At 37.5% G+C, this 27,757-nt stretch overlaps 2 protein-coding genes across 6 annotated transcripts in view; both read right to left on the bottom strand.

The window, feature by feature from the left end:
* spidey (hydroxysteroid 17-beta dehydrogenase 12 spidey) overlaps positions 1 to 9,155 on the bottom strand; it is an 88,485-nt gene extending 79,330 nt beyond the window's left edge. Inside the window, exon 1 of the mRNA XM_069836777.1 lies at positions 9,012 to 9,155. The gene's annotated coding sequence lies outside the window, so the exon portion shown is untranslated. The remainder of the gene's footprint in view (positions 1 to 9,011) is intronic.
* A 25-nt stretch (positions 9,156 to 9,180) lies between these two features.
* The window catches only part of LOC138707400 (uncharacterized), a 102,485-nt gene continuing 83,908 nt past the window's right edge, over positions 9,181 to 27,757 (bottom strand). For 3 of the 5 annotated variants that reach the window (XM_069836775.1, XM_069836773.1, XM_069836772.1), the window contains 3 exons: positions 18,253 to 18,518; positions 16,091 to 16,195; positions 9,206 to 9,442 (listed from right to left, as the gene is read on the bottom strand). In XM_069836775.1, coding sequence (XP_069692876.1) covers positions 9,286 to 9,442; positions 16,091 to 16,195; positions 18,253 to 18,518 — 528 coding nt within the window. In that variant the 3' untranslated portion in view covers positions 9,206 to 9,285. Of the gene's footprint in view, positions 9,443 to 16,090; positions 16,196 to 18,252; positions 18,519 to 27,757 lie in introns of all 5 variants that reach the window. The other 2 variants (XM_069836776.1, XM_069836774.1) reach the window with 2 other exon arrangements.

Raw genomic sequence — 27,757 nt, 5'->3', positions numbered from 1 at the left:
CGTAATTTTCTAAAGTATTCTAGAATATTTAGTTTCTTGATTGAAATATAACTCTGCCATCTGCAGTATCTAGTATCTTGAGTGGAATATAATTGAGGACCGTTTTTGCAAAACTTACTAACTGAAAAAAACTAAATTTTACAGGAGACACAAAAAATTGAATGGAGACATGTAGGTTATAGGTGCAACGATCACACTTTGACACACTACAATGAAGAGAAATAATTCAATTTTACTAAGATGCTTTTAACATCGAGTAGAGGCCTGCCTTATGTTAACGAATCCACAAAAATCTCAATTTTGCAAATTTTGCAGTTAGCAAGTTTTGCAAAAACGGTCCTCAATTCTACTATCTGCAGTATCTAGTCTCGTGATTGAAATGTAACCGACTCTTCAATTTTCCATCATGTGGAACATTAGTCAAATTTTCTTTCTTCTTTCATATTATAACGAATAGTCTTGCGTCAGATTTCCTATGGTCCCTGCGCATAGACACAGGTTGAAATACAGTCTTTGACCACTTGGGCTCACGGAAACTTGTAGTTGTGTTCATGTAAGATTACATACACGAATAGCCGTCTGTTACCAAATATCACTTAAGCAAGTAACATCACAATGATATGTACTGAAACAACAATAATAATAATAATAATAATAATAATAATAATAATAATAATAATAATAATAATTTAAAACATGTATTAGACCAGGTGAACTGTTACGGTCTCACATCAGTCCGGGCGACAAACGGATCTTCTTGCACGGGTGGTTTACTGCAGAATTTGTAGCAGAAGTGGTAGTGGTGATGGTGGTAAAGAATGTCTTGTTTATTTAGGCTACTTATTTAACATTTTTTACTTTTATGTTGAGAAATGTTTTCTAAATAGTTGAATAATTTGAGAGAAATGATATATTTTCCAGAAGGCATGCTACACAATAAAAGTAAATAAGGAAGTCAAGAAATGAAAAATTGTATGGCTATTTTCTGTGCCTTTATTCCTTTCAGTTATGTTAGCTTTAGTAGGATGTCATTTGGCACAAAAATGCATACAGCAGTCGCCAGTCACTTTCGGTTCTTGACCGTGACAGCATCTTCAGACACAAACGATGCAGTTCTCCAGCGTATGAAATGCAATAATTTGTTAAAGTAGTTTTGCTTTCAATATAATTGAAAATACACTACACTTAAGTTACACGACTTTGTGTCCTTCGTGAAAGCAGTAATATTCAACGTCACGTTGATAACAACTCAGCCAGCAACTTATCACCAGGGAACAAGTTCTTATCTGCATATTTGACCGTTACTATTTCCCTGAAATGTAGTTATGTAAGTACGCTATAGGATGTTCCATAACATGCGGGATCCACATTAGGGACTGATTCAGGCGCTAAATATATATATATATATATATATATAAATTTTATATGAACTTGTGCTAGAAATAGCTTTGATTTAAGGCAGTAATTAACGTTTTGTTTCACAGATTATAGTCCACACCTGTGGAGTAACGGTCAGCGCGTCTGGGCGCGAAACCAGGTGGCCCGGGTTCGAATCCCGGTCGGGGCAAGTTACCTGGTTGAGGTTTTTTCCGGGGTTTTCCCTCAACCCAATACGAGCAAATGCTGGGTAACTTTCGGTGCTGGACCCCGGACTCATTTCACCGGCATTATCACCTTCATTTCATTCAGACGCTAAATAACCTAGATGTTGATACAGCGTCATAAAATAACCCAATAAAATAAATTCACAGATTATATGAGTATTGAGCCTTAACACAAGCCCTACAACGCCGCACCCGTTAAAACGTTTCAGGTGTCTGTCAAAATCGTTGACAAATTTCTTCAATACTTTGCTACAGCATTCTGAATTGATGGTAAGTAAACAGTAATTTTAACATGTCGCCACAAGTAAAATTTTAAGTGGACTTAAGTCCGGGGAACGCGTAGACCAGACACCATCGTGCATAGACCACATAGGACAAATGAGTAAGATTTTCTCTTGATTGGAGTAGGATAATCCTGCGAATACCCTAGAAAGAACAGTAGGCCCGATTAAATTGTCGCTAAATTTTCCTACCTAAATATTAGTAATTAAATTGTTATCAGTATTGCTATTGTCATTTAAAAATATCCTGGAGCTTTTCTTTATTCCAGTGACAAGTGCCGTGCACACCGCGCCTTATCAGGCAAAGACTCCCAAGGATGCAAGGAGCTCATCTCGAGCACATGCAGTGCCGTGCACACCGCGCCTTATCTGGCAAAGACTCCCAAGGATGCAAGGAGCTCATCTCGAGCACATGCAGTGCCGTGCACACCGCGCCTTATCTGGCAAAGACTCCCAAGGATGCAAGGAGCTCATCTCGAGCACATGCAGTGCCGTGCACACCGCGCCTTATCTGGCAAAGACTCCCAAGGATGCAAGGAGCTCATCTCGAGCACATGCAGTGCCGTGCACACCGCGCCTTATCTGGCAAAGACTCCCAAGGATGCAAGGAGCTCATCTCGACCACATGCAGTGCCGTGCACACCGCGCCTTATCTGGCAAAGACTCCCAAGGATGCAAGGAGCTCATCTCGAGCACATGCAGTGCCGTGCACACCGCGCCTTATCTGGCAAAGACTCCCAAGGATGCAAGGAGCTCATCTCGAGCACATGCAGTGCCGTGCACACCGCACCTTATCTGGCAAAGACTCCCAAGGATGCAAGGAGCTCATCTCGAGCACATGCAGTGCCGTGCTTCAACAGCACCAGATACGCTTTGACAAGGAAATTGGTTGCTGTTCAGAGGCTAAGGCCCACCTGGAATAGTTCAGGAATCATCGTATGCGCTGAGTTCACTCGCGAGCGTTTGTGGTAATTTAAGCGTCATTTTATCGCAATACAGCCGATGTCTTCTTCTTCTGCGTCATGAAATTAGGCCTTTTGACCTGTTTTCACATCAAGCGAAATACAGCCGATGTAAAAAGTGTATTTCATTCAAGGACGATGCTCCAAGACTTTATTGTGTACGATTGGTTAAAACGCATGGCGCATAATAATAACGTCGTGAGTTCGAATCCACTGTATTTAAGATAAATCTTTGTACTGTGTATCTTCTGAACACTTATGACTGATTTTAAGGAATTATGATTTCATTATTGGGAAATTATGGTAGGTAAACCGCAAAATTTTACACAAAGAAACCTAGTTACAGAACTGAAAGTGCAATCTCGTAAAAAAGAAAAAGAAGAGATAATCTGCATCATCACATAATAAGACTAGATAAAAATTAATATTTATGAGGACACTATGGTCAAATAATAAGAAAATCCACTTAAAAATTTACTGTGATTCTCTATTTAGACTGAGCTCAAAAAACGAATTAATTTATATTCCCATTACTATTTTCAAGCTCTTGAGCCAATATGAACTAAAAAATTTGAAAACTGTGACGCAAGGAGCCTTTCTAGCGACGTCACTATAACATACTGTATACTCAAAAATATAATTTCAAAACTATATGTCCTGATGGAACCAAATTATATACAGATAGTATTGTTGACATGTTTATGTAGTTCAAAATTCATAAGTTTTGGATAAAAATTGTAGAAGTTTTAAAACTCACGTAAGTGACCCCTTCATATGAAATAAAGAGCCTTTTCTCCAAAAACAAAAATTAATAGGCCTATATCAATAAAACTTACAGGGCATGCAGTCATGATCATTGTCTATTGTGTACGAGTGTTAAAGCGCTGGGCTTGTAAGTCGTAGTGCCGGAGATCGCATCCGGATTATTTTAAAGAATTTTTTATATTTCTCTGTATAGGTCTCACATTGCTCACTGCAACAGCTTTTAGTTCATAGTTAACATGGCTTGCTGTAACCAGATCTTACCATGTGATCAGTATATTCGCTCTCACCAATACAAAATACAAAATTAATAATATTTAGTACTGTAGCCTACCAAACTAGAAATAAATTCATGTCGGTAAAACGTATAAATAAATAACATTTAAATCTAAAGCATGGGAATAAAGAATAGTAGACAGTTGTTCCGAACCATTACCTTCCTTAGAAATTTTACTTTGGCTTGACCATTGTTAGTCACCTGTTTGGCGAGTTGGTATAGCTCTGGCCTTCTATGCCCAAGGTTGCGGGTTCGATCCCGGGCCAGGTCGATGGCATTTAAGTGTGCTTAAATGCGACAGGCTCATGTCAGTAGATTTACTGGCATGTAAAAGAACTCCTGCGGGACAAAATTCCGGCACATCCGGCGACGCTGATATAACCTCTGCAGTTGCGAACGTCGTTAAATAAAACATAACATTTATTTGACCATTGTTTGTTGTTCTATGAGGTAATCCATCACTTGTATGTAAGTGGGAAATTGCGTGGCTAGTTGTGTTGCCGTCATGAGTTACAGTCTCGGATAATGTAGGTCTAAAGTGATTTCTTAATGTTTCTTTCTACTTTTACTTGCTTTCATCTGACGATATTTTGAAAAAAAGGATGTCCGTATAAAACTAATGTAACGTTTAAGTATTACTGCTGTATATAAATTAAATTACTTACTTAAAAATGGCTTTTAAAGTAGCCGGAGGTTCATTGCCGCCATCGTATCGGTCCCTATCCTGAGCAGAAGTTCATCAGTTGAGCGGAAGAGAAAATTTTACCTGAACTGACTGCATCAGTTGAGCGCGGCGGTCAGTTTTGGGATGCATCAGTTGAGCGCGGCGGTCAGTTTTGGGATGCATCAGTTGAGCGCGGCGGTCAGTTTTGGGATGCATCAGTTGAGCGCGGCGGTCAGTTCAATACGAGCCGCAGCAATTTCCCTTCCCATTTTGCAGAGACTCTCTGTACATTGACAAGTACGGTTAAAAATACTACTCTCTTAAAAATGGTCGTACCGATAAATTGGTATTTGTCAGAGTTTAAAATAATTATTCCAGTGCCAGTAATGGATTGTTTAATATCTAGGCCACTTTCTTGGATAATGGTAGCCACTGTCTGTAGGAACTAATTCTAGTAATATATCAGCGTCTATATCTACAAAGTAATTCTTCCATATACTGTTTCCTCCTTCTATATGTAGGATTGGCTCTAATAGTATTCCCGTTATCATTCATTTTAATATAATATGTGCTAGTTTGTGTGTCAATAATGACTTGAAGAAACAAATATACTGTATATGAAGGTGAGCACTATTAAAATTCACATAGAAGGCTTTGTGGAACGCCTCACATGCATTATTATTTCTATCTGTTGTAACATCGGAAGCCCATATTTCAGGGGGAAATAACGAATCCAGTTTTATGAAATTGTATACTAAATAATTAGCAAAGGCTGTGATACTTTCTTTAACAGGTTGGTTGCTAACTAAATCTTGAATAAATGTGTCTCCGACTTCATTTGGAGGAAGAAATGAAAGACCGAATATCCAGTGCAATCATTTGCCGTTGTCAATATTGTTATCTTATATTCATTGGAAAGCCCCAAGGACTGAATTTTCTCCATCAAGCATGACTTACACATATGTGTCATCACTAAGCCTAAGGAAAACTGACCACCGCGTTCAACTCCACTGCGTTCAACCATCGGCCTGGATGGCTCAAGCATGTCTCTATCGCTTGGTCCGAAAGGTTGTGGGTTCGAGTGGGCATGGGTGTTGTGTACGTACTAGTTTAAGAAAGCGGAAAGCGGGAAACAGAAAACAGAAAAAGAGAAACGGGAAAAAAAACTGATGTGTACCCAAAACTGACCCCTTGCTCAACTGATGTGTACCCAAAACTGACCACGTGCTCAACTGATGTGTACCCAAAACTGACCCCGCGCTCAACTGATGTGTACCCAAAACTGACCCCGCGCTCAACTGATGCATTTTTAACCCTTTCGCGCTCAATTGATGTACACCCTCCTGAGCACGATTAATCCATTCCCTAGCATCATATCCTACCTCCTTCAAATCCATTTTAATATCATCCTCCATAGTTGGCGATGTATGCAAGGGAGGAGGAAAGGAACTGGCCACCCTACCTCATTATCTCCTGGTCTAGTTGCCTCATAAGTGGTGCCTTCTTAATATTACTTGTGAGGTTCAGACCTGTCTTCGGAGAGTCTACTAAACAACAACATTTGCATCTCGATCTCCCAAAATAACTTTTTCCCTTAGATATTCCAACTAACACTCTATATGCATTTCTGGATTCACCCATACGTGCTATAAGCACCTGCTCATCTCAAACGTCTGGATTTAATGTTCCTAATTATGTTAGGCGAATAATACAATGCGTGCAGTTCTTCGTTATGTAATTTTCTCCATTCTCCTGTAACTTCATCTCCCTTAGCCCCAAATATTTTCCTATGAACCTTACTCTCGAAAATCCTTACCCTTTGTTCGTCTCTCAAAGTAAGAGTCTAAGTTGAATTACAGAGTTGAAAATTAAAATTTTAAATGAAAACCAATAATGCTGCATGCTAATACATAAAAAAAACACCATACAATTTTAAACAGACATAGATATTCTTCGAACTCTGGTATTTCGAACGAGAAGAAAGAGTTCTACTGCTAAGCCATGAAGGCGTGTTGTTTCGTGACATACGAAGACGTCGCTGCTACGACTCGACTTCATTCTCGATGCATAATTTTTCCCCGTGTGAATCGCGCATGAACCCGAATAACTAGAAAAATGTGCAGGAGAGCGATTGATGGCTTACGGTTTATTCTAAAATCAAAGCCTTACACCAGAGGTGTTCCTCAATTTAGGGTTAATACTATACTGATTGTTAGAACTTTATTCTTTGTTATTGTGCTGTGCATCGGTATGAATTTCAGGGACTTCAGGTTTGAGGTTTGAGAAATTTTAACCATAGGCACCCCAATGTGTTGTGTCCCCATCCGCTAATCTCACATTCCCAAGTAACCTATGTTATGTGGTCGAGTAGAAATCTATAGAAGTGGAGTAGGCTACTACCAGGAAGCCTGCTCTAGCAGCGGTCGCCAGCCACAGATTGACATTTTTATCCTTATTCTGATATGTCGGACGTATATTATTACAGCTCTATGTAAAATTGTGATGGTGCGCGTTGTGATAGCCAGACAGCACAAGACAGTGAGATCCAATATCTGGGAGAACTCGATGTTTATGGAAAGTTCTAGATGTTGAGAATTGTAGATTCACGTGCAATATAAGGAAGATGTAAGCTCATGTATTTAATTTTTTGATCGGGCACTCGTATGTTTTGCGAGTGAAGCAGTTAATTTAACTGTTGGAAACGTGTACGAAAAGAAAATTGAAGAAGTGCTGTGTTATTAATCTGGACTATACCTGACTATAAACCAAGCTGTACCCAAGATATTTTTCAAACGTATAGAGTCTGAAACGAGGTCCATCCAGATTTGTAATCGGAAAATTAGAGAGCCCCGATAGGTCAAAGAGAAGCCTGACCGGCGCGGCAGGTGCACTGCTCGGCCCCGGCGTGACGAAGTGAGAGGAGCGTTTAGCAAGGTGTGGCTTGAAGGAAGCATATTAAGCCAAATGACCCCAGTGCATATGCGAAGATAATAAATCTACTCTTGAAACTCTGATGTGTGAAACATGCTCCCAGTGGAAGTGTTTCCTTTATACGTATTTTAAGGAGTAGCTGGTTACAGCACACTGACAACGAGGAGCTTCTGATTAATTTTGTTTTAGCTATGCATAAATTAAATGGGAACATTTATGTTTTATTTCATTGCGCCATTTCATTGATATTGATTTTTGAGTTTTGAATCGAAAAACCAGAAAGTAGTTTTAAGGGGAGTAAGACTGTATGGGCTCGAGAAGCGCCGAGTACAATGTTAACACTGACATGACGAACATATGATCCTGCGAATTTTCTGTAGCGAACAGATTTTTACCCAAATACTTCATAATACTTTTTAAATGAAAGTTGTGAACAGACTTGGAAACTCGCTATACTTTTTGGCAAGGAAGCCTGGCCGATTCCTGTTTAGGTTTTTCAAAAAAAAAAACAAAAAAACAAAAAAACAAAACAAAAAACAAACAAAAAAAAAAAACAAAAACACGTGGAAACATATGTACTGTAAGTAGAAACGTCAAAGTTGTGAACAGACTTCGAATCTCGCTATACTTTTTGGCAAGGAAGCCTGGCCGATTCCTGTTTAGGTTTTTCACTAAAACAAAAAAAAAAAAAAAAAACGAAAACAAAAAAAAAAGAAGCATGGAAACATATGTACTGTAAGTGGAAACGTCAAAGTTGTGAACAGACTTGGAATCTCGCTATACTTTTTGGTAAGGAAGCCTGGCCGATTCCTGTTTAGGTTTTTCAAAAAAAAAAAAAACAAAAAAAAAAACAAAAAACAAAACAAAAAAAAAAACAAACAAAAAAAAACAAAAAAAAACGTGGAAACATATGTACTGTAAGTAGAAACGTCAAAGTTGTGAACAGACTTGGAATCTCGCTATACTTTTTGGTAAGGAAGCCTGGCCGATTCCTGTTTAGGTTTTTCAAAAAAAAAAAAAACAAAAAAACAAAACAAAAAAAAACAAACAAAAAAAAAAACAAAAAAACGTGGAAACATATGTACTGTAAGTAGAAACGTCAAAGTTGTGAACAGACTTGGAATCTCGCTATACTTTTTGGTAAGGAAGCCTGGCCGATTCCTGTTTAGGTTTTTCAATAAAACAAAAAAAAAAACAAAAACGAAAACAAAAAAAAAGCATTGAAACATATGTACTGTAAGTGGAAACCTCAAAGTTGTGAACAGACTTGGAATCTCGCTATACTTTTTGGCAAGGAAGCCTGGCCGATTCCTGTTTAGGTTTTTCAATAAAACAAAAAAAAAACAAAAACGAAAACAAAAAAAAAAGCATTGAAACATATGTACTGTAAGTGGAAACGTCAAAGTTGTGAACAGACTTGGAATCTCGCTATACTTTTTGACAAGGAAGCCTGGCTGATTCCTGTTTAGGTTTTTCAAAAAAAAAAAAAAAAAAAAAAAAACATATGTACTGTAAGTGGAAACGTCCTACCTTATTTACAATCTGTGATGCCGGTCCCACACATTCCTGTTGGTTTAATGATGCCCTGTGTGTACGATGGTGCTGAAGTGAGCAGTATGGTTGTCCAAAGGGAAAGTTACAGTTTCTTGAATAGGTCATTAAAAATCATCTTGTCTGCTGAAAATACCAACTAACTGTGTTTCCTAATCCAATGAGCATCGTCGTATTTAGGTATTGTTTTAATATTTTTATATAAAATGATGTAATGACGAAAATGAGATATAGAAATAACGAGAGATGCAGCCTACATCGACTTAACCAGCGAAAATTGCTTTCTTATGTAGTCGGGATTAGCTGTACAGAAGATCTTCATCTTCTCTATGGAGATGGAAAGTTGATTCATCTCTTCAGGACATATTTGTCTGATGTCTTCAAGTGACGGCTCTGACACAGCACTGAAACTGGAAGAAACATCCTGCTGTAAATTGTATCAGCTTGGAAACTAAAGTACAAAAACCACAAACATACGAAGTCACATTACCAGCACCATATGTAAATAAATCAGCCAATATATATATATATATATATATATATATATATATAATTTTCCTTTAGCAACTACAAAATGTGTTTCTTTGTTTTCCTTTTTCAAATGATTTTCCAGTAACAGACACTTCGTACACGACTTTTGTTTGTTAATTGCATCCAACGCTTAATTTGTCAACAAAGTACGGTGGAACTTCAACTCTCAGACGGACGCCCTCTCCAAAGAAATAGGAGTTGCTAAAATAGTAACATTCACAACGTTGACTGTGCACATGGAGGAAAGCATTGAATGTCTTTGTTTGCAGAGGTGATAGAAATTGAAGGGGTGAGAAAGAAATTTTGACGAAAATGTTTTTTTGTGCAAGTTAATTTCTTACACATATGGGGAAGCTACCAGCAAAATATTGTAAATATTACTCAACAAATGACGTAAGTAGACGCCGAAGAAATTATGATACCGCACCTAACAAACCTCTAACACGCTCTCATGTAAAATTTTTGTCTGTTTTGCCTAGGACTATATCATTCTCACTCCTGCAATTACTACTATTAAGCCTAAATTGTATGTTAAAACGGTGCTTTTATTTCTTACTATTTTACATAATTTTTTAATTTCTAAGTGAAACAAGTACCTAACCGGGCGCTGCACAAGGCAGCTTGAGAGCAAAGCATTAAAAGTTTAAGGGCCAGTTGGTTCAAGCAAACTGTCTAAGTCGGTTTGAATCAGTCTGACACTTTTGTTTCATGCAGTATCGTTTAGCCGTTATTTGTAATATTGGATACCATTACTGTTAGCATTACTATGGTCAATGACAGGCTAACCAACATAAAGTGTAAAGTGTTTTATTAATTTGATACGCGTTTCTTCTTCCCTCCCAACCAAAAGTGTAATAATATACAGTACATAGGTCTACGTGTTGATGAATGTTTCAGATGTCATAATACAAACACGTTGAAAAAGATCCCTTGGCGTAGTTCATGTTCAGGCTGTTGGATTGTGTCGGTCTGCAGATAACGAAGTGGCAGGGGCGTGTTGGTCTAACTTGGTCTCTTGCATAATAATAATTATGTCACGTTGTAGGAAGCGTGACATTTCCCCTATTGGTTTGCCACATGTTTTTGCCTTGAACAGTTTCTGTGATAGATATAGTGAGTGGTGTAAGGGGAATAACCTTATCACTTATCACTATAGGCATCTGTTTTCGATGAAACTTTTTGCCAAATTTCGTCATTTTTTGTGATTTCGGTATATTTTTCGCTATTATTTATTTTATGTAGTCGAATATTCGCTATTTTTCTCTGTCAAAAGCTATCACTCCCATTTAAATAAACTGCAGCACAAAAAGAAGCTCCCAAATACAAGTGCGTATGCACTTATTAAGAGAAGCAAAGGAAGCAAAGCTAGCGGTATACAGTACATAGCTTCCGATATATACTGAAATGGTGAAAAATCGGTCGTTGGGTCAATTAGGCCTATGTCTTTTTAACGCAACTCATCTCAAATCGCTGCTGCTATTTTCAAATACTATGATTCCGTGTAATTTCTTTGAATAGCCTATATCGCGCTTTTAGACATTTGGTATAAATTCATAAACATTTCGCGATTTCCCGCTTCATGAAAAACAGATGCCTATATACTTACCACCAATCATAATGCAACCATCTAGCAGTTGTCACTGAGCGGGTCTTACGCATGACTGCGAAAGGTTCAATTCCAGGCGTCAGATCGGTTCCCCGAGTCTCAGTACTGTTTATAAGGAACGTAACTTGGAAATCAGTGCATTTTTTAAATTGTTCTTCGGTCTTTGATTTCTTCCAGCAAGTTTGAATTGAAGTTTGTTTGACACATGATCTCATGGCATTTCAGTCAAACGATATTCTGTGGCTGTATTATATAAACCATATTACTGAGGAAAATGAATTTTCCCTGGTTATCAGAGATAGGCCTACATTCCAATAAGAAAAAGATCAAATCTAAGTAAATATCTACTGCATGTTAAGGTCCACTTCTCCAAGAGCCGCTGTTCTCTTACAAATGGGTTTTAGAGAACCCGCAGGTTAATTTCCGCCCTCACATAAGACCGCCATCGGTACCTATCCTGAGCAAGATTAATCCAGTCCCTATCATATCCCAGCTCCCTCAAATCCATCTTAATATTATCATTCCATCTACGTTCCGGCCTCCCCAAAGGTCTTTTTCCCTCCGGCCTACCAACTAACACTCCATATTCATTTCTGCATTCCCCCATACGTGCTACATGCTCTGCCAATCTCAAACGTCTGGATTTCATGTTCCTAATTATATAAGATGAAAAATACAATGCCTGCAGTTCTGCGTTATGTAACTTTCTCCATTTTCCTGTAACTTCATCCTCCTTAGCCCGAAATGTTTTCCTAAGCACCTTATTCTCAAACACCCTTAGCCTCTGTTTTTCTCTCAAAGTGAGAGTCCAAGTTTCAAAACCATACAGAACAACCGGTAATATAACAGCTGTTTTATAAATTCTAACTTGGGGCCCAAAATTCAAACGGTCTGGCATGGGATAGAATAAGGTCCATATAAAAAATGTGCTCAAATTTGGATAGTTTATAAAGGCAGGTTTAAGAATCAAAGTTTGTCTGATTAGGATAATATAAATATTTATAATTCATTTCATTCGGTCAGTGTGGAGCACTGTGAAGTTTTAAATTGTAAGAGATTGCTCTTAATACCGATTTCGTCTTCATACACCTGATATTTATCGAACATCTGTTGGTTTAAGAGGCATATCTTGCTTAACGGTTGTGTCCAGCCAACGCTTGTATAAGCAATGTTGCTGTTGGTTCATGCCGACTCGTACACATCCACCTTGGGATGCAGCTCTCGCAGGCCGCCGCTGATCTGCGATGCCAACTGCAGTGCTTTTTCGCCAGACCGGTCGTTTAATAAATCCCATACCATTTATACATGAAAGGTATCTGGTGTCTTATTCGTGGATTATGTGTCTCTCAGCTCATTATTTGTAACATTTCTCCAAGTAGATTGCGCAAAATTTAAGAGGTAGCCTCTTTTATACTGACATTTAGAAAAGTTTCTCGACAGGAGTTAATGTTTGCTAGGTCAAAGTATGACACAGAAAATGTAGGGTGGTTGTTAACACATGATGATTGGCTTAATTCACGATATATTGAAACATATTAATTGTTTCAGTTAGCCGAACTGCGAGACAATGAATAAGTGGAAACATAATTTCTTACTAAACCATGCAACGTAAATAGTTGTAATAAGTGGTTAGAAACTGTTTTGAATGTGTCGCTCCTGGAAAGAAGTTCTGCTTTCCTTAATGTCGAAAACTTCAGAATTGTAGGTCTACTCTTGTCTCTTGTCATGTAATCCGGAATCATAAATAAGAAAAATTTCTCTTCCTAAAGTTTCATCGTATGATTTCTGAGTGATCACTGTTAAAGTTAACGGCACTGGAGGACGAACCCCATACTGTTGGTAAGATCCATTGTTATGGTAGCGATGCCACAAGATCTTGATTATTCACTTTTGATATTTTGTTTCTTGAGCGAATTGTTGTGAGGAATTTGTGTTTGCGTTTTTTAAACTGTTTAAAATTTTCGGACACATACTTCCGCGATGTCGGGTGGGTACGACTGCACTGCGCGCTTCCCGATATAGGGATCTCGAGGGGGAATTTAGTGAATGGCAATATATAGACTTCTAAAAAAATTGTATATTGCTTAAAATAATATGCAACATTTTTAGCACTGTACATTGTTCCTGTATAACATCATTGGATTATTTTTTGTGTTAAAATAATAGACGCCATGAGTTTCGATGTTTGCACACGTAAAAGACAATTCTCTGATAATTATATACACGACAGCGATAACGTTAATAATTCATTGTGAACAGTAGGAAATGAAATTATTATTATTTTTTGTTTTCTTGTGTAAGATGAGCTGTAGTATTCGTAATAATTAATTTTTTGAGCATGTTGATAGAAGTTACGATGATGTAGTTCAGTTTTTTATCATTTGATTGTGAACTTCGTACGTCCTGAAACTGGTGCACATACTCAGGTTATAGAACGTCTATGAAAAGAAGTTCGTTCTAAGATATACAAATTTGGAAGGAAGAAGAGTCGTTTTGTTGGATATTTGGCCGAATACATGTTTAAGAGTAAATATGCTGTTCAAGACAGCGGCATCTCTTTAGCGTGTGTTTGTGATTGGGATTTAGTATGCAAATGAGGCGGCGTATATTCGTGTAAGAAGTATGATTGAAGTATTTATTAATTTTAGGTTGTTAGGTTCATTTAGGTTAGGTTAGGATATGTTCATTTAACGAGTGGAATTGAACCACCCTTGTGAAGAAAAAAAATCGGTGGTCTAGTCTTTCAGAACTTATACCGATACTAAGAACTTGTTTGAAAAAATTGGCAAAGTAAATTAAAAATGTAACATATTACCTGTAGGCTACTACAATATAGTAGGCCTCATCCTAAGTGACTGTACTGCAAATTAGATAGCCTACAGATCAAGTTTTACTTACAGATGTTTTCCATTTTCAGTTTCATTACCAATTCTTGAAATTAAAGTAAACTCAATTCAGACATGACTGTATTGTAAGCTAATAATAATAATAATAATAATAATAATAATAATAATAATAATACTAATAATAATAATATAACAAAATAGTGAAGTACAGAGCATACAATGAAGACAATTTTGGTTACACACAGCAAAGGAAAATCATGGTAATGTAATATGTAGTTAGAGTTCTCACATGATAGACCTAGATATAACGTGATAGACATTATATGGAAAAACGATGAAACAGAGAACATAAAATAAAATAAATATTACTGGAATATCAAAATGCAGTGAATACGTGGAAACATGCAATAGAACACTTGTCATAACAGTAAGTTAATTTTCTATGTTGGATTTAAGAGATTTCAAGGTACTTCACTATTCAGTGAGACATCAGAGATTGTTATAGATTTCTTATTTACGAGTACAAATATACATTTTCCTATATCATTGCAATGCTTGGATTATTATGATTCACATAATGTGTAATATGTATTATGGCTGTATTGTGAACTTTAGCAAAACAAAAATAATTAACTACAGAATTTTACAAATGTTCATGTTTTATTACCCATTTTTGGATAAATTAAACATCACTGTGAACTTGAGATGGGCTGAAGAGGATGAATAGGTTTGTTTTATTTATCGTTGGTATCCACTTCCATTTAGTGACCAATGTCTTGAATTAGATACATACCGGTACTTGTAATTTAACAGGCAAACGTAGTTTAATTGGCGAATCAGGACAGTTAAGCTAGTATCCCCTTTATTATTTATTCAGGAACAAATAATTAAAAATGATATTAAATATCCTGCTTCGAACAAACCTGATCTACGGATTCAGTTTGGTATTAGAAAATGTTTGTTTTCCACGAACTCACAACTCAACTGATTATGACATGACACTGGATTACATGGCATGCAGTGATCAGTTAGCGTTCAGAAACCACTGTTATATTATGAAGGATGTTACATTACTTAATAGTCGTAAGTACTTGTTCCAAAATACCACTGTATCGTTACACATATGTCGTACTGTTATTCTCTAACTTTTATTTGGAACCTAGCATTTTCAGGGAACAGGAACAGATGGACCTGTTACTGGAAAATAACTTTTCCCATCTCTACTACTGCTCGTCCGAGTAGTTACGTCGCAACCCGTTTCTGCTGGCCCCTCTGTAAAGGCTAGTGGCTGAGCTGTTCAGAATTGGAAGACTTATAGGATTGTTTAAGATAATTTAATGAAAAGAGCCAGCCCAGTTAAGTAACTGTGAAGTGATTTCCACTCGGACGAACAATAATGTGCATAGTCTATTGACTGAGGGATGTGCGAAGTGGCCGTTCCTGGAAATAGTTTAATAGTTTCCATTTCAGTCATTCGGCAATAAAAGACATTGTCCTATACAAATAAAACCCCAGGGGATGACGATGTCACCTCACTCACTTGACTGCGACACAGCGCCTAATGAGTGCGGAAGTAATAATTTCAGTTCTGTTTTATATTTACCTACTAAGCTCTTTGTGAAGTATAATCTGCAGCAAAACAAAGACATATCAGGCCTATGTTTTCTATTTTCAATGCACCCAATCACACGACTTTCGATTACTACAGGATACACTGAGAAAAGATTTTGTAGCTACTGCAACAAGTCGGTTGTAGAAGTAAAGAAGAGAAAGTAATAATGTTTTCAATACGTGAATTTGCTGTAATATTTACATTACAAAACATTTTAACAATATTTATTACCCATGAATGCGATAAAAAGCCTCATTCTTCTACATGATGTTTCTTTGATCATTACAAACAAAAATAATGCCAGTATAATCTTTATCCTGCTACACATTAATAATTGCACAAATGCGATACTACAGTGAACGGAAGTAATGAAACTCGCGCCCCTAGAGTTGTAGCTGAATTGCAGATACGGCGCAGTCGCTAGAAAAACATAAGCCGTAAGAATCCAATGCATGTGACTCACTTTCTGAGCTCCAATATGAGCTTGCTGAGGTGCTGCTCCAGGACGTAGCACTTCAGCGGTGTGATCAGAGACAACGTCGCGTCGTTGGGCGTGAAATCTGAGAACCTGCATCGAAAACAAGCTTGTGTTTGTTTCATATTTCCTCACTCTTACAAGAAACAGTATTCCTCAGACAGAGTACAGCATTTCCTCAACTTTTAAAGCATGTTTTTTTTTGTCCTAGGTACGGAGGAGGAACTCGAAGGCTTGCAGTGGGCTTATTGTGCTTGCATCCTTTATAGTTGGAATTATGTTTAGGTCCGAACGATCGCGATCTTGTAGATATTGTCACTCGGCTGTGTGGTGCCACCTGTACGCCAATCTGTACATCTTTTGAGTAAAATGCTATTGAATGATGAAAATGAAAAGTAGCGATGCAGTGATGGAAGAAAATGGGAGTGCCCCGAAAAATGAAAACTCTCAGGAACGTTGGTTTTTCCGCCATCGTCGGGATTTGGACCCGTTTCGCAGCTGTTGTGAGGCAGTGCTCTGGCAGCTGAACATGTTAAGACTCATTGATTTCGGACTCGGCTCCTTCAGACGCTTCGTCGACCTAATGGCTAGAGTGCTAGAGCGTTCAGAATCCGAGACGTGACGAACACACGTACAAAAATGTCGTTATAACGAACTCATGTATAACGAAATATTCAGTATTACGAAATTATTTTCTGTCCCCTTTCTTTTACTCGCAAAGGCTAATTTAATATTGAAATATTTCAATGTAACGAAATTTGTTTTTACGAAAAAATAAGTATAACGAAATTAAAATTTCGTTCCCTTCCCTAAAAATCTCCTTTTTAACGAAGAATATTTAAAATATAGGATACAATTCGTTAGCAAGAATGGAGATATTTTATATTATAATAATTTCATAGTGGCGACGTAGTCATTAAATATGTAGCTAATGTAGTTTGTCTACCATGATTCACTTTTCTCTGAATTTTATGTTAGTTTTTTTATGCAGTTTTTCCCTTTTCTGTTCATATAATTTCCTTCTACCAATCACAGTTCACTGATCTCTCAACATGGCTTTCCAAAGAACATGACACCTCTTGTCCTACAAAGGTGCGTCATAAAACTTGAATTTTGTTATTTTCCTGTATTTCTTTTAACTTTTCAAATGAAATGCAAGTTCAGCTTTTTATTTTAGCTAAGAAGAGTTTCCAGACCTACATGTAACATATGCGCAATTTACAGCGTAAGTAGAGTTAAATAAATAAATATGCTTTTTAAAGAAAAAAATAACTTAGGCTTATGTTGATGAAACGAAATTTCACTTTAACGAAATAATACCAGAATCAGAAAACCCTAGCAATTCGTTTTATTGGTATTTTACTGTACTTTAGTCTCTCCTCCACTACAGTATCAGAAGGCTGCAGCGTGATTGGTTTGGAATTGAAATAATTTAGTTAAAAAAGGAAACGAAAAAGAATGGATAGACGAAATAGGAAATTAGGGAGAAATGAAAGAGAAAGACTGAATTGGACGACGGTATAGAAAGCAAAGGGAAACGAAAAATTAATAAAAGATTTGAAAAGTAGCAAGCAAAAATGAAAGATGGAAAAAGAAAGAAGAAGAGGGAATTAAATTGATAGTTGAAGAAAAGATGAAATGGAAAATGGGAGAAACAAAAAAAAGTGAAAAATGAATATAATGTAGGAAAGTTGGAGAAAGATGAGAAGGAAAGTAACGGAGAGAAAAGGAGATAATGAAATAGAATTAGATGATACAGTGCAGGGAAGCCGAAGAAACAGACTAAGGAAAAGAAAGTCAAAATTAGTGCTAAATGAAAAGCGAAACAAAGAAAGAGAAAGAAAGAAAGAAAGTGTGAAGATTAAATTTGGAACAAAAGAAATTAAAGGGGTAAGGATTACAATGGAGGTAAGAGGGTAGAAAGCAAGAAAGAAGAAAAAGGAAAATAGAGGAAGAGTGAAGAGCAAAGCAATAGGAGAAAAAGAAAACAAATAAAGTGAGTTCGAAAAATGAAATTGGAATTTAAAAAGTGAAGGATAGTACAGTGGGACACATAATGGAAGAAAAGAAAATTGGGAAAACGATAGATAGAGAGAAAATTGCGATAGTAATGAAGAAATTGTAGAACAAATATAACTGCATAGGAGTACCTCACTGGGTATATCCGTCTGTAGTCGTTCCCCAGCTCGGGGTCGTCGTGCAGGCGGCGCAGCGCGAGCGTGAAGAGCGGGTCCAGGCAGTGCGGCTGCGCGACGCGCACGGCGTGGCCGCTGAGCAGGGCCTGCTGCCTGAGCCGCGCGCCCTCCGAGACCACGAGCAGCAGCTTCACGTGCGGCCGGCCCAGCTGCTCCGTCACCCAGCCCGACGTGTTTCGGGACACTCGCTCGGCGTGCGCCTCCTCGAACGGGTCCACAACCTGAAGTCACGATCGTCCTGATTTGTTCTACCGGTACGCGAAATGTGGTAAAGAATTCATACGCCAAACCGAAACATTCTGTTTGACTAGATATCGTAGAAGATAGGCTACGATATTACCTTCCGAATTATTTGTACTTTCCGTCTTGTGATCAGGTCGTGTCAGAGCTGAGAAGCAAAGGAGTACAAGTGACATTTCTTAGGTGCATCCAGGGCAAGCTAAAATAATCATCTAAAATTGTATTGGCAAAGGGATATATCTTTTAGCCACATGACACACTAAAATTGAAATAACAAATTTCATGGAATTTACGAAGGCTTAAGGCTGGTTCACAATAAACCGGGAACGAGAACCAGAGGACGTGAATACGAAAATTTTTGATTCACAATAAACCGAGAACGTAGACGACTATGCATATCGATATGTATGTCAATAACGATATGTAAAGTCGATATTACGCATTCTGATGTTATTTGTATATAATTGACCAATGGCGTTCTCTCATGAGTACAAGGCAGTCAACATAAACACAGGTTAGCCAACTTCGAAATTTCAACTGAAACATTTCATTAGGTACGGTACTATAAATATGCCCAAGCATCTTTATTATCACAACCTATTTTAAGTCTACCATAACGTAAAATAATTAGAGAAGAAACATTTGTAATAGAAGAAAAATGAACACAACAGTAGTTATTGAATTGAAGCGTGAATATGTATTGTGTAATACAACCAATACAGTAATAAAATATGATTCGCTTCCGATCGGAGTTCAAATATGCAGCTATTGAAAGCCACGTATTCTCCTTCATTTTCTCATCTTTATACGAGGCGCGCCGCTTATCGTAAACGTGAGGATTTCAATATTAGAATCTCATCAAATAAAACTTGCTCCATGATGCACAGCACAGAACAAAATAATGCATAGGTTATGTCACGGTCTTCTTGCTACAAAATATACGACGACAAAATAGCTTTTAGATGGCAATAGAATGAATCTAGTGGGCTGTGATCGAAAACGTGAACGCCAAAGTTGAAACTTGGCCAACTCTCCGTTCCCGATCTCGGGCTCCGGCAAGCTTTTCGTGAATTGTGAATGCTCACATTTAAATGTATACATTTTAACAATTTTACCGTTTTCGTTTTCGTTCCGATTCTCGTTTCCGGTTTATTGTGAACCAGCCTTTAAGCACAGTACTTTCAACCACATTTTCTAAAAAATAACTTAAGTGCACTTACATCCTTTTGCTTCTGACCCCTCAATCTGTAAGTTCGTGAAGTTAGAATTAGAGTAACCTCTGCAGTGAAGCATGTTCCATCACAACTCAGCTACCGTTCTCTCTTATAAGCAAGCATTCTGATGGGGGCAGATAAAAAAATAAATTTTTTTCTTCCACCATGTTAATGTCAAAAGAAGTGCTTATACAAATTTTGGCCACTCGACCGCAATTATGAAGCCGTCCAGAAAGTGATTTTCTCCTGGGCCGTTTACAGAAAAAAAGCATAATTGCATGGAAAGATTTATTGAAACAGATACAGCAATTGTTGCGCTATTTGTCAACATATTCTCCACTGGAATTTAGATATTTGTCACACCATGGGATCAATTTTTGTATCCTTGTGTCGTAGAAGTCAGCTGCCTGGGATCGGAACCAGTTTGTGACAGCCGTCTGCATCTTTCTGTCGATCCCATGATATGACAAATATCTCACTTCACTTTTCAAACACCTAAATTAATTCAACATGATTTGGAAACTTTTGCTGGTTGCCTTAAGTATAAAATATTTTCCTCTCGTAGGATAACACCGAAATTGCTGGAGCTTCAAGGGAGATGTAACTAAAACCCAGATTATCTATTCAAATATATGTCCTCAAATTTGGGAGGGATAGAGTTGCATTAATACTGCCAGGAAGTTCATATTATAGGGAAATATTTATTTCCAAATACTGAGATACAGTATAAGTTATATTAATAAGTTCAGGGTTTCTTCAAGCTTGCAATAATATTTTCAGTACATCTTTTTGAAAATTGAAAATTATTTTTAAATCAAGTAAATGATCCGTATTACCCAGGTACCTAACACCGTTAAATAATAAAAACCAAATACGTGATGGGTATTATTCAAAGTATGAAGTAACACAGATCAATAATTTTATTTTTAACATTCTATATTTGGATTACAAAAACTACAAACTGGACATTGAGACTGTAAAACTGTATTGGCTATATATATATATATATATATATATATATATATATATATATATATATATATATATATACACAGAGTGTTTAAAAAATACGGGGCATAATTTCAGGTATGTATTTCCCACATGTAGACAATCAAAATAGTTCATTACAACATATGTCCAGAAATGCTTTATTTCCGAGTTATGGCCTTCACATCTTATTTGTTTGTTTATCGAGAAAAATTGTTTAAGAAACTATTATTAAAAACAGTAAAAATTGACCGGTATTCCCGCACTTCACTTTATCTGCTGTGAAGATGATCTACGCAGTTTGAGGAAGTTTCCGTCTGTGTTCATTAAGAGTTCCCTCTTAGTTCTACCGCGTCCTGCACAGAAGAACAATAAAAAACATTGTAACGTGTAGGCAGTTAAAGGATCTCTTCTTCTGATAGGATTACTCGTCACTGCTTCTTTATTATTCTTGTTGTGTAGACGAATGCAAGAAACAGTAGACTAGGTCTACAACTTTCCTTTGAACTTCCTGAGTGGCTGGTTATATGACAAGAAAATATGTACAGTTACCCTTGAAAGGAATGAGACGACTCTTGGTCGTCGGAAGTTAAAGTTCTGCAGCGCGGTTCACTCGATATCGACGTAACAATAAGTACCATGAGAAATATAACAAAAAGGGTTACAAGGACCACAAAAAAGGACAAGGACCAGAATAAGGATCACGAAGAAGATAACCATTTAAGGCCACGATTTCATAACATAGCTCGAGTCACAAAATACCATTGCTTCTCTGTACCGAATGGCAAGTGCCTGCTATGGGATCTACATTCTGCTCTGCTGCTGTCACTGTATTATCTCGGTAGCTCATATAGTAGCGTGTCGGTTCCACTGTATAACCGAAACGTCTCGTGTTCGATCCCAGGTAAAACTTTTTTTAATTGAAGTGTAATTAGTTTCTTTAGAGTTCCTCGACTGTCTAATTTGTCGAAAAATATGGAATAATTTATGCCCAATTTCTGGGTCTTACAAGTGGGCTGAACCTCGTAAAAAAAATCAATTTTACTTGGAAGTTAAAAGTATTCTTCCTCATACAAAAATCATAAGAAACAAAAAGAGACCTGTTAACTTTAAATCTTGTCCACATGCCATCAGCTTCTATTACAACTTTAAGTCAATCCGGCATGGTTGTCACGAGATTGTGGAATAAGTTCTGATCCCCGGCGAGATCTTCCCAGGTGTCAACAACTTGATTCCACAATTCGTCTCGATTTTGAGGGCGTCGGTGGGCCTAGGTGGCTATTCTTCTCTTTTTCAATTCCGTCCATAAATGTTCGATGACATTCAAATCAGGTGACTTCGGAGGCCAATTAATGATTTCGCTCTGGGATCTCCTTAGAAACCATCTTTGAATGCTTGCGGCATAGTGCACGGGATAGTTATCCTGCTGGAACAGCAATGTTCCTTCGGGAAAACATTCTCGGGCGGAAGGAAGGAATATATTTTCCAGAATGTGCTCGTAAGTTCCCGCATTAAACCGGCCATCGATGCGTTCTATAACGCCAGGTCCATCATAAGACATCCACCCCAACACGATATGCTAAAGCGCCCCGATCTTTCATGTCGGTGCACATAGCGCTGATCATTTCGGGGACCATTCTCACGATAGACACGGACAGGAACTTCGTAATCACTGGAGATGGTTGTTTCGTCGGAGAAAATTACATTTCCTCAATCGAAATCCACTCGATTGGTAGCGAAGGCAAGACGGCCGACAGCTTGTGCTTCCCCCAATATTTCCATTTGCGCAGCCCTCCGGCTCCTAATACCGCGGTTCCTCAACATGTTGATCACAGTCTGTGAAGAACCGGGAAAGTTAGACGCTGCTCTTATTTCGTTAGCAGTCCGAAAGGGGTCCTGTCGAACTGTCTCGAATAAGAGAGCATCCTCTTCCAATGAAGAAATCCGCGGACGCCCAGGAATAGGGCGATTTTCGACCTTCCCTGAATTTTGGTAACGGTGAACCCACCTCGCGGCTGCACTTCCAGGAACACCGACCAAACGGCCAGCAGATCTAGCCCCATATCCAGCCTCAACTAGAGCTATAACGATGAGAAATGAGGGATGACGATAATACTTTAGTGTAGAGAATGACTATTTAACGTGATATAGAATTATTGAAATAAGGGGCAATTGGTTATTTAACATAATTGTATTTAATAATTAGTATTAATATATGTAATTAGTCAATAACTGCAACAGTGCTTTTCATTCAATCATGACATGAATAAAATTAAATGCACATTAAATTAAACACTATTGCAAACACGTAGATAAAATAGTCAAAATCAACTGAAGGGGTGAGAATGAAATAATCCAAAGCCACACTTTTAACAAAAATTGTTTTGTGCGAGTGCATTTCTTACACATTTGGGAAAGCTACTAATAAAATATTATAATAATTACTCAGCAAATGACATAACCTAAGGATTCTAAACCTTTGTAAAAGTTTGTCTGTGTGGCTTAGGAATATTTTTAAATTTCATTTTAATTGTTAGTTTTTAATATGTATGCACTTACATTGTATTTGTGTGTGTGTGTTTGTATAAATGCATTCATTAGATTAACGCTTATAATATTATAACTTGTAATTTTGTATTGTCTGTGATCATTAACACTTAATCTGAGGACTTTGTAAAACTCTATTTCAACGTTATTTAGACAAAAAAAAGTCGTTGATGTAGGATAAGAATCGAACTCGCTCTCTTCTACACAACATGCAGAAGTCTTAGCGTCTGAGCTATTAAAACGACACGAAAGTTTTCCTTTCTGTGCGGAGTGTCAATCTAGTCATGAAGGTCCATTGCCGATTTAACTACTCGATTTATGTATACATTTATCTTTTATTTACGTAATATTATCATATTTTTTTTTTTTGCAGTTTTTGAAGTGAATTTCGGAACGATGGTAGTAACAAACCAAATAGCCTGAATTTAAGTAACTCAATATTCGTTATCTTGTGTATCAGTGCTCTGGTCTCCGATCATGCGCAGTGTCTTACATCTGAGACTTAAGGAATATTCAACCGTCTCATTCTTTTCCAGGGAAACTGTACATACTTCAATTTTCATCATCAAGTAGTTAAATCTTTCAGTATTGATAGCCTATCGCTCAGTGGCGTCCTGCTCGAGTTTACGATTTTAAAAATAAGTAGTACTACTAAGGTAAAGAAATATGAGAATTGTAATTTAATATTAAAATATCCCAGTTTTGTAAACACATAAAGCTTAATATACGGTATTTGTTGGAACTAATTCAGGAAATTGTTTGTGGCAATGTCGTATTATCCGGCAATATCGTCGTTAGGAATGCACCAGAAAACTGGTGTTTTAATCCACTGCAGAATTGAATATTCATATGGAGTTAGAGACCCAAGCTTTCTTGATCTCGGCACTAGAAAGAGGTGATTTGAAATGGATACCAATAATAAGTAACTTTGTAAATGTGTAATTGATATTTTACAGAATGTGACGATTTTAAAAACAATATAATTACCGGTACTGACCTTTTGGCAATTAATACATATTATTTTATCAATGCTCTATGTATATCAGAATGAACTATATGGGATTTAATGAAAGGGTTTTATTATGACGCTTTCCAGAAAAGTGGAATTATTTATGTGGTTATTTCCTTACTCAAAAGGTACGTTTAGGAGAACCTGAAGACCAATACAATCAATCCTGGCACTTTTATAAATTGTTATTGTTTTCCTGGCGTAGTGTTGTATTGTTTGATAGGTTGTCACAATTTGCAACATTTACAGCAATCAAAGACACCAATGACTTTTAAGTAGGCTTACCCCATAAGAAGAACTCCAGTTGGTTTAAATCAGGTGAGCGCGGAGATCAAGCAATTGGTTCAACTGTTCTTAACCAGTGACCACAATAATGCGCAGTAAAGTGTTTGTGGGCACAAGGACTAAAATGTGCGGGAGCGCCTTCAGAAATCAAGTGCAGCCCTCGACGGATTACTAGTGACATGTGATGCTAAGCAATAAGCAATGTGGCGCGCAAGAAATCTCTGACAGCCTGTCCGGAAGCGGGGTCACAGAAAGTAATCACGACGAAGAATTTCTGTTGGTGAGAAGATTGAACTGTCGCTTTGTGATTTGTGTCTTCCCACGCGTGCTGATTGTGCAAATTCTGGATCCTATCGCTTGTGGAATGAACTAAGATCATGAACCATTTCAGATCCATCCATGTTGTCATAACCTTTGAGGAATCCATTCTTGAAGTTTTGTTACGTCGCGTAAGGAAATTTCATGGAAATTAATTCAACCGCAGGACTACACAATTTATAAATGAATTTAAATATCTTACGTTTGGCATTGTAGGAAATACCTTTAGTGTGTAATCCAGAAAACGGAAGTCTTATCTTCTTCATTGGATCGACGTTAATTTGTTTCATTTCAAAATGTCTTTGAGTAATACAAAAAGAGAACATAGAATGTGATATGATTCGAAACATGCAATTGTTACGGAACACGTATAGTTGTCAAAAGAAAAAGTGGCCGCTCTGTAGAAGCAAAGTTCCCTTCGGGTATCTTCGGTACAATTCGGAGACAGGCGATGTTACATGTTGTTGGACCACGTTGCCTGATATCTACAGTTATACGATAATTAAAGTATTCCGTGTGTTACTTGATGGTGTAATGGTAGTGTTCCAGCCTTGTACTCGTGAAGTCCTGCGTTCGAATACAACCTAATGATTTTTGTGTTCTTTTTGTTTCGTTTTTGAGAGAAAGACAAAATATACATAATTGCTCCTTTCTCTTTTATGATTATTTTAGTAATTAGCATCGGGTTCATGAATGTGTTATGCCATGGCTTTATCATTATTTATTATGACATTATGGCTGCAATGGAAAGAAAAATAAATATTTTATTCTCAACAAAAAAAAAAATATCTTTCGTAGCATAAACAAAACAAAGTTACTGGCATCTGCCTTACAACATTCAAACAATTTTAAGCGTTCAAAAACAAAACAAAAAGCCATGATTCAATACTTAGTCTATCTTCTCCACATCTCGATCACATCTTGCAGACGAATGGGCATGGAATCTACTAGAGTCTTTTCAAATAGGGACTGTTCTCAGCCACGACATTCAAAGCATCCTGGGCATACATAAGTGTTCTGCCCATGGGAAGATCTTTCACTGCAAACCCAGCATTCTCCAATCTCTCCTATTTTCTGCCTTCCTCTTAGACTCCGCACATAATCCACATATCTTACTGTCTATTATTTGATATCTTCTTCTGCTCCGAACTCTTATTCCGTTCACCATTCCTTCCAGTGCATCCTTCAGTAGGCAGTTTCTCCTCAACCAGTGACCCAACCAATTCCTTTTTCTCCTAATCAGATTCAGCATCATTCTTTCTTCATCCACTTTTTCTAAGACAACTTCCTTTGTATTCTGTCCGTCCACTTCACACGCTCCATTCTTCTCCACATCCACATTTCAAATTCTTCTATTCGTTTCTCTTCATTTCGTCGTAATGTCCGTGTTTCCTCCCTATACAATGCCACACTCCACACAAACAACTTCACTAGCCTTTTCCTTAGTCTTTTTCCAGAGGTCCGCAGAAGATGCTCCTTTCTCTATTAAAAGCTCCCTTTGCTCATGTTTGCAGTTTTTCTTGGAAAGGACAAATGAAGTAACTTTCCGTTGCTTTCCGCACACCACTGTCTCTTTCGCATCTTAATATATCCCAGGGGGCCCAAGCGTGGAGGTGAAGAAAGTGGATTGACTAATTGAGCCCTCTGAACTTCACCGAAATTCACCGCAAGGGTTAAATATCAGTTCTACCAGGATTTTTGATCCGATCAGATACAGGGAAATCCCAATTAGCCTTTGCCCCCCGCATCCTGAACGAGCTTCTACAGGGACATCATTTTATTTTTACTAACATTTTTAATATTAACCTGTCTATACCTTTAGAGAACCGGAAACACCGCTTGCTCCCCCCTCCAAGACTGGAGTTCGATGATACTGGCGTAAAACACAAATCACTCTACTAGGTATAGGAAGGAAGAAAAGTAGTTCATCCATTTACGTAAACTAGGAAAATCGCGACTTTGAGTTTGATAATTTTCATTAGGTTTTTCTTTAATGAAAGTACAGTACTGTATTAGGAATAAGTGTTTTTACTCACGAAGTGAGTTATCCATGCGAACGTATTCATTATGCGGTGTATATTATACTGTCTACAGCACATTAGCGTACAATATAGAGAAAGAAGTTAAATTGAAAAATAATCATAATATGAATATTTAAACACAATTTTGAAAATGGTGGCCGTTCATTTCGATACAGGCTTCAGTTCTTTTGTGCATATTATCGCACTATAGACTATTGCATCTAATTGCAATTGCCAGTTTCGTCCTTCGTACTAGTAACTCATGTTGAGATAATTCTGTACCTACTCTACTTACTGTAAATTCAATCTTCACTTCTGCCCGACCCGAAAATATAAAATTACTCAGACATGCTATCTACTGTCCGTCCAAGTGGTTATGCCGCAGGATTGTAGAAAGGGAGGAAATCACGTGACAGTTAATTACTTAACGAGGCCCCTTTATTTAAGTTAAATTAAACAGCTGTATAATATTACGTAAACGCCCAATTCCTAAGAGAAATTAATGTTTTCAGAAAAGAGCTAAGACAGCCCAGCTTTTACAGAGGGGCGAGCAGAAGCAGGTGGGGGAAATCGGGATGCGACGTAGGCAAACGGACAGTACCTGTGCGAAAATATGATTCAATATTGAAAGCTCTTTCGTCACTGGAAAACGCGCACATATTTCTGGAACGTACTATACTCAGTAACTCAGTACTGCTTACTATCTGCGGTCTTGGCTCTGTGTGGAGTTGGAACTTCATTAGTAGAAGGGGTGGGAGTGAAGTACATTAAAAAACTCAGGTACAATAAAAATTGAAGTAAAAATAAAATGATGTCCCTGTACAAATCATCAGAAAATC

This window comes from Periplaneta americana, chromosome 10 (assembly GCF_040183065.1).
Source record: "Periplaneta americana isolate PAMFEO1 chromosome 10, P.americana_PAMFEO1_priV1, whole genome shotgun sequence".
NCBI lineage: Eukaryota > Metazoa > Arthropoda > Insecta > Blattodea > Blattidae > Periplaneta > Periplaneta americana.
The sequence above is the reverse complement of the archived record's forward strand: the minus strand, read 5'-3'. Positions and strand labels throughout refer to the sequence as shown.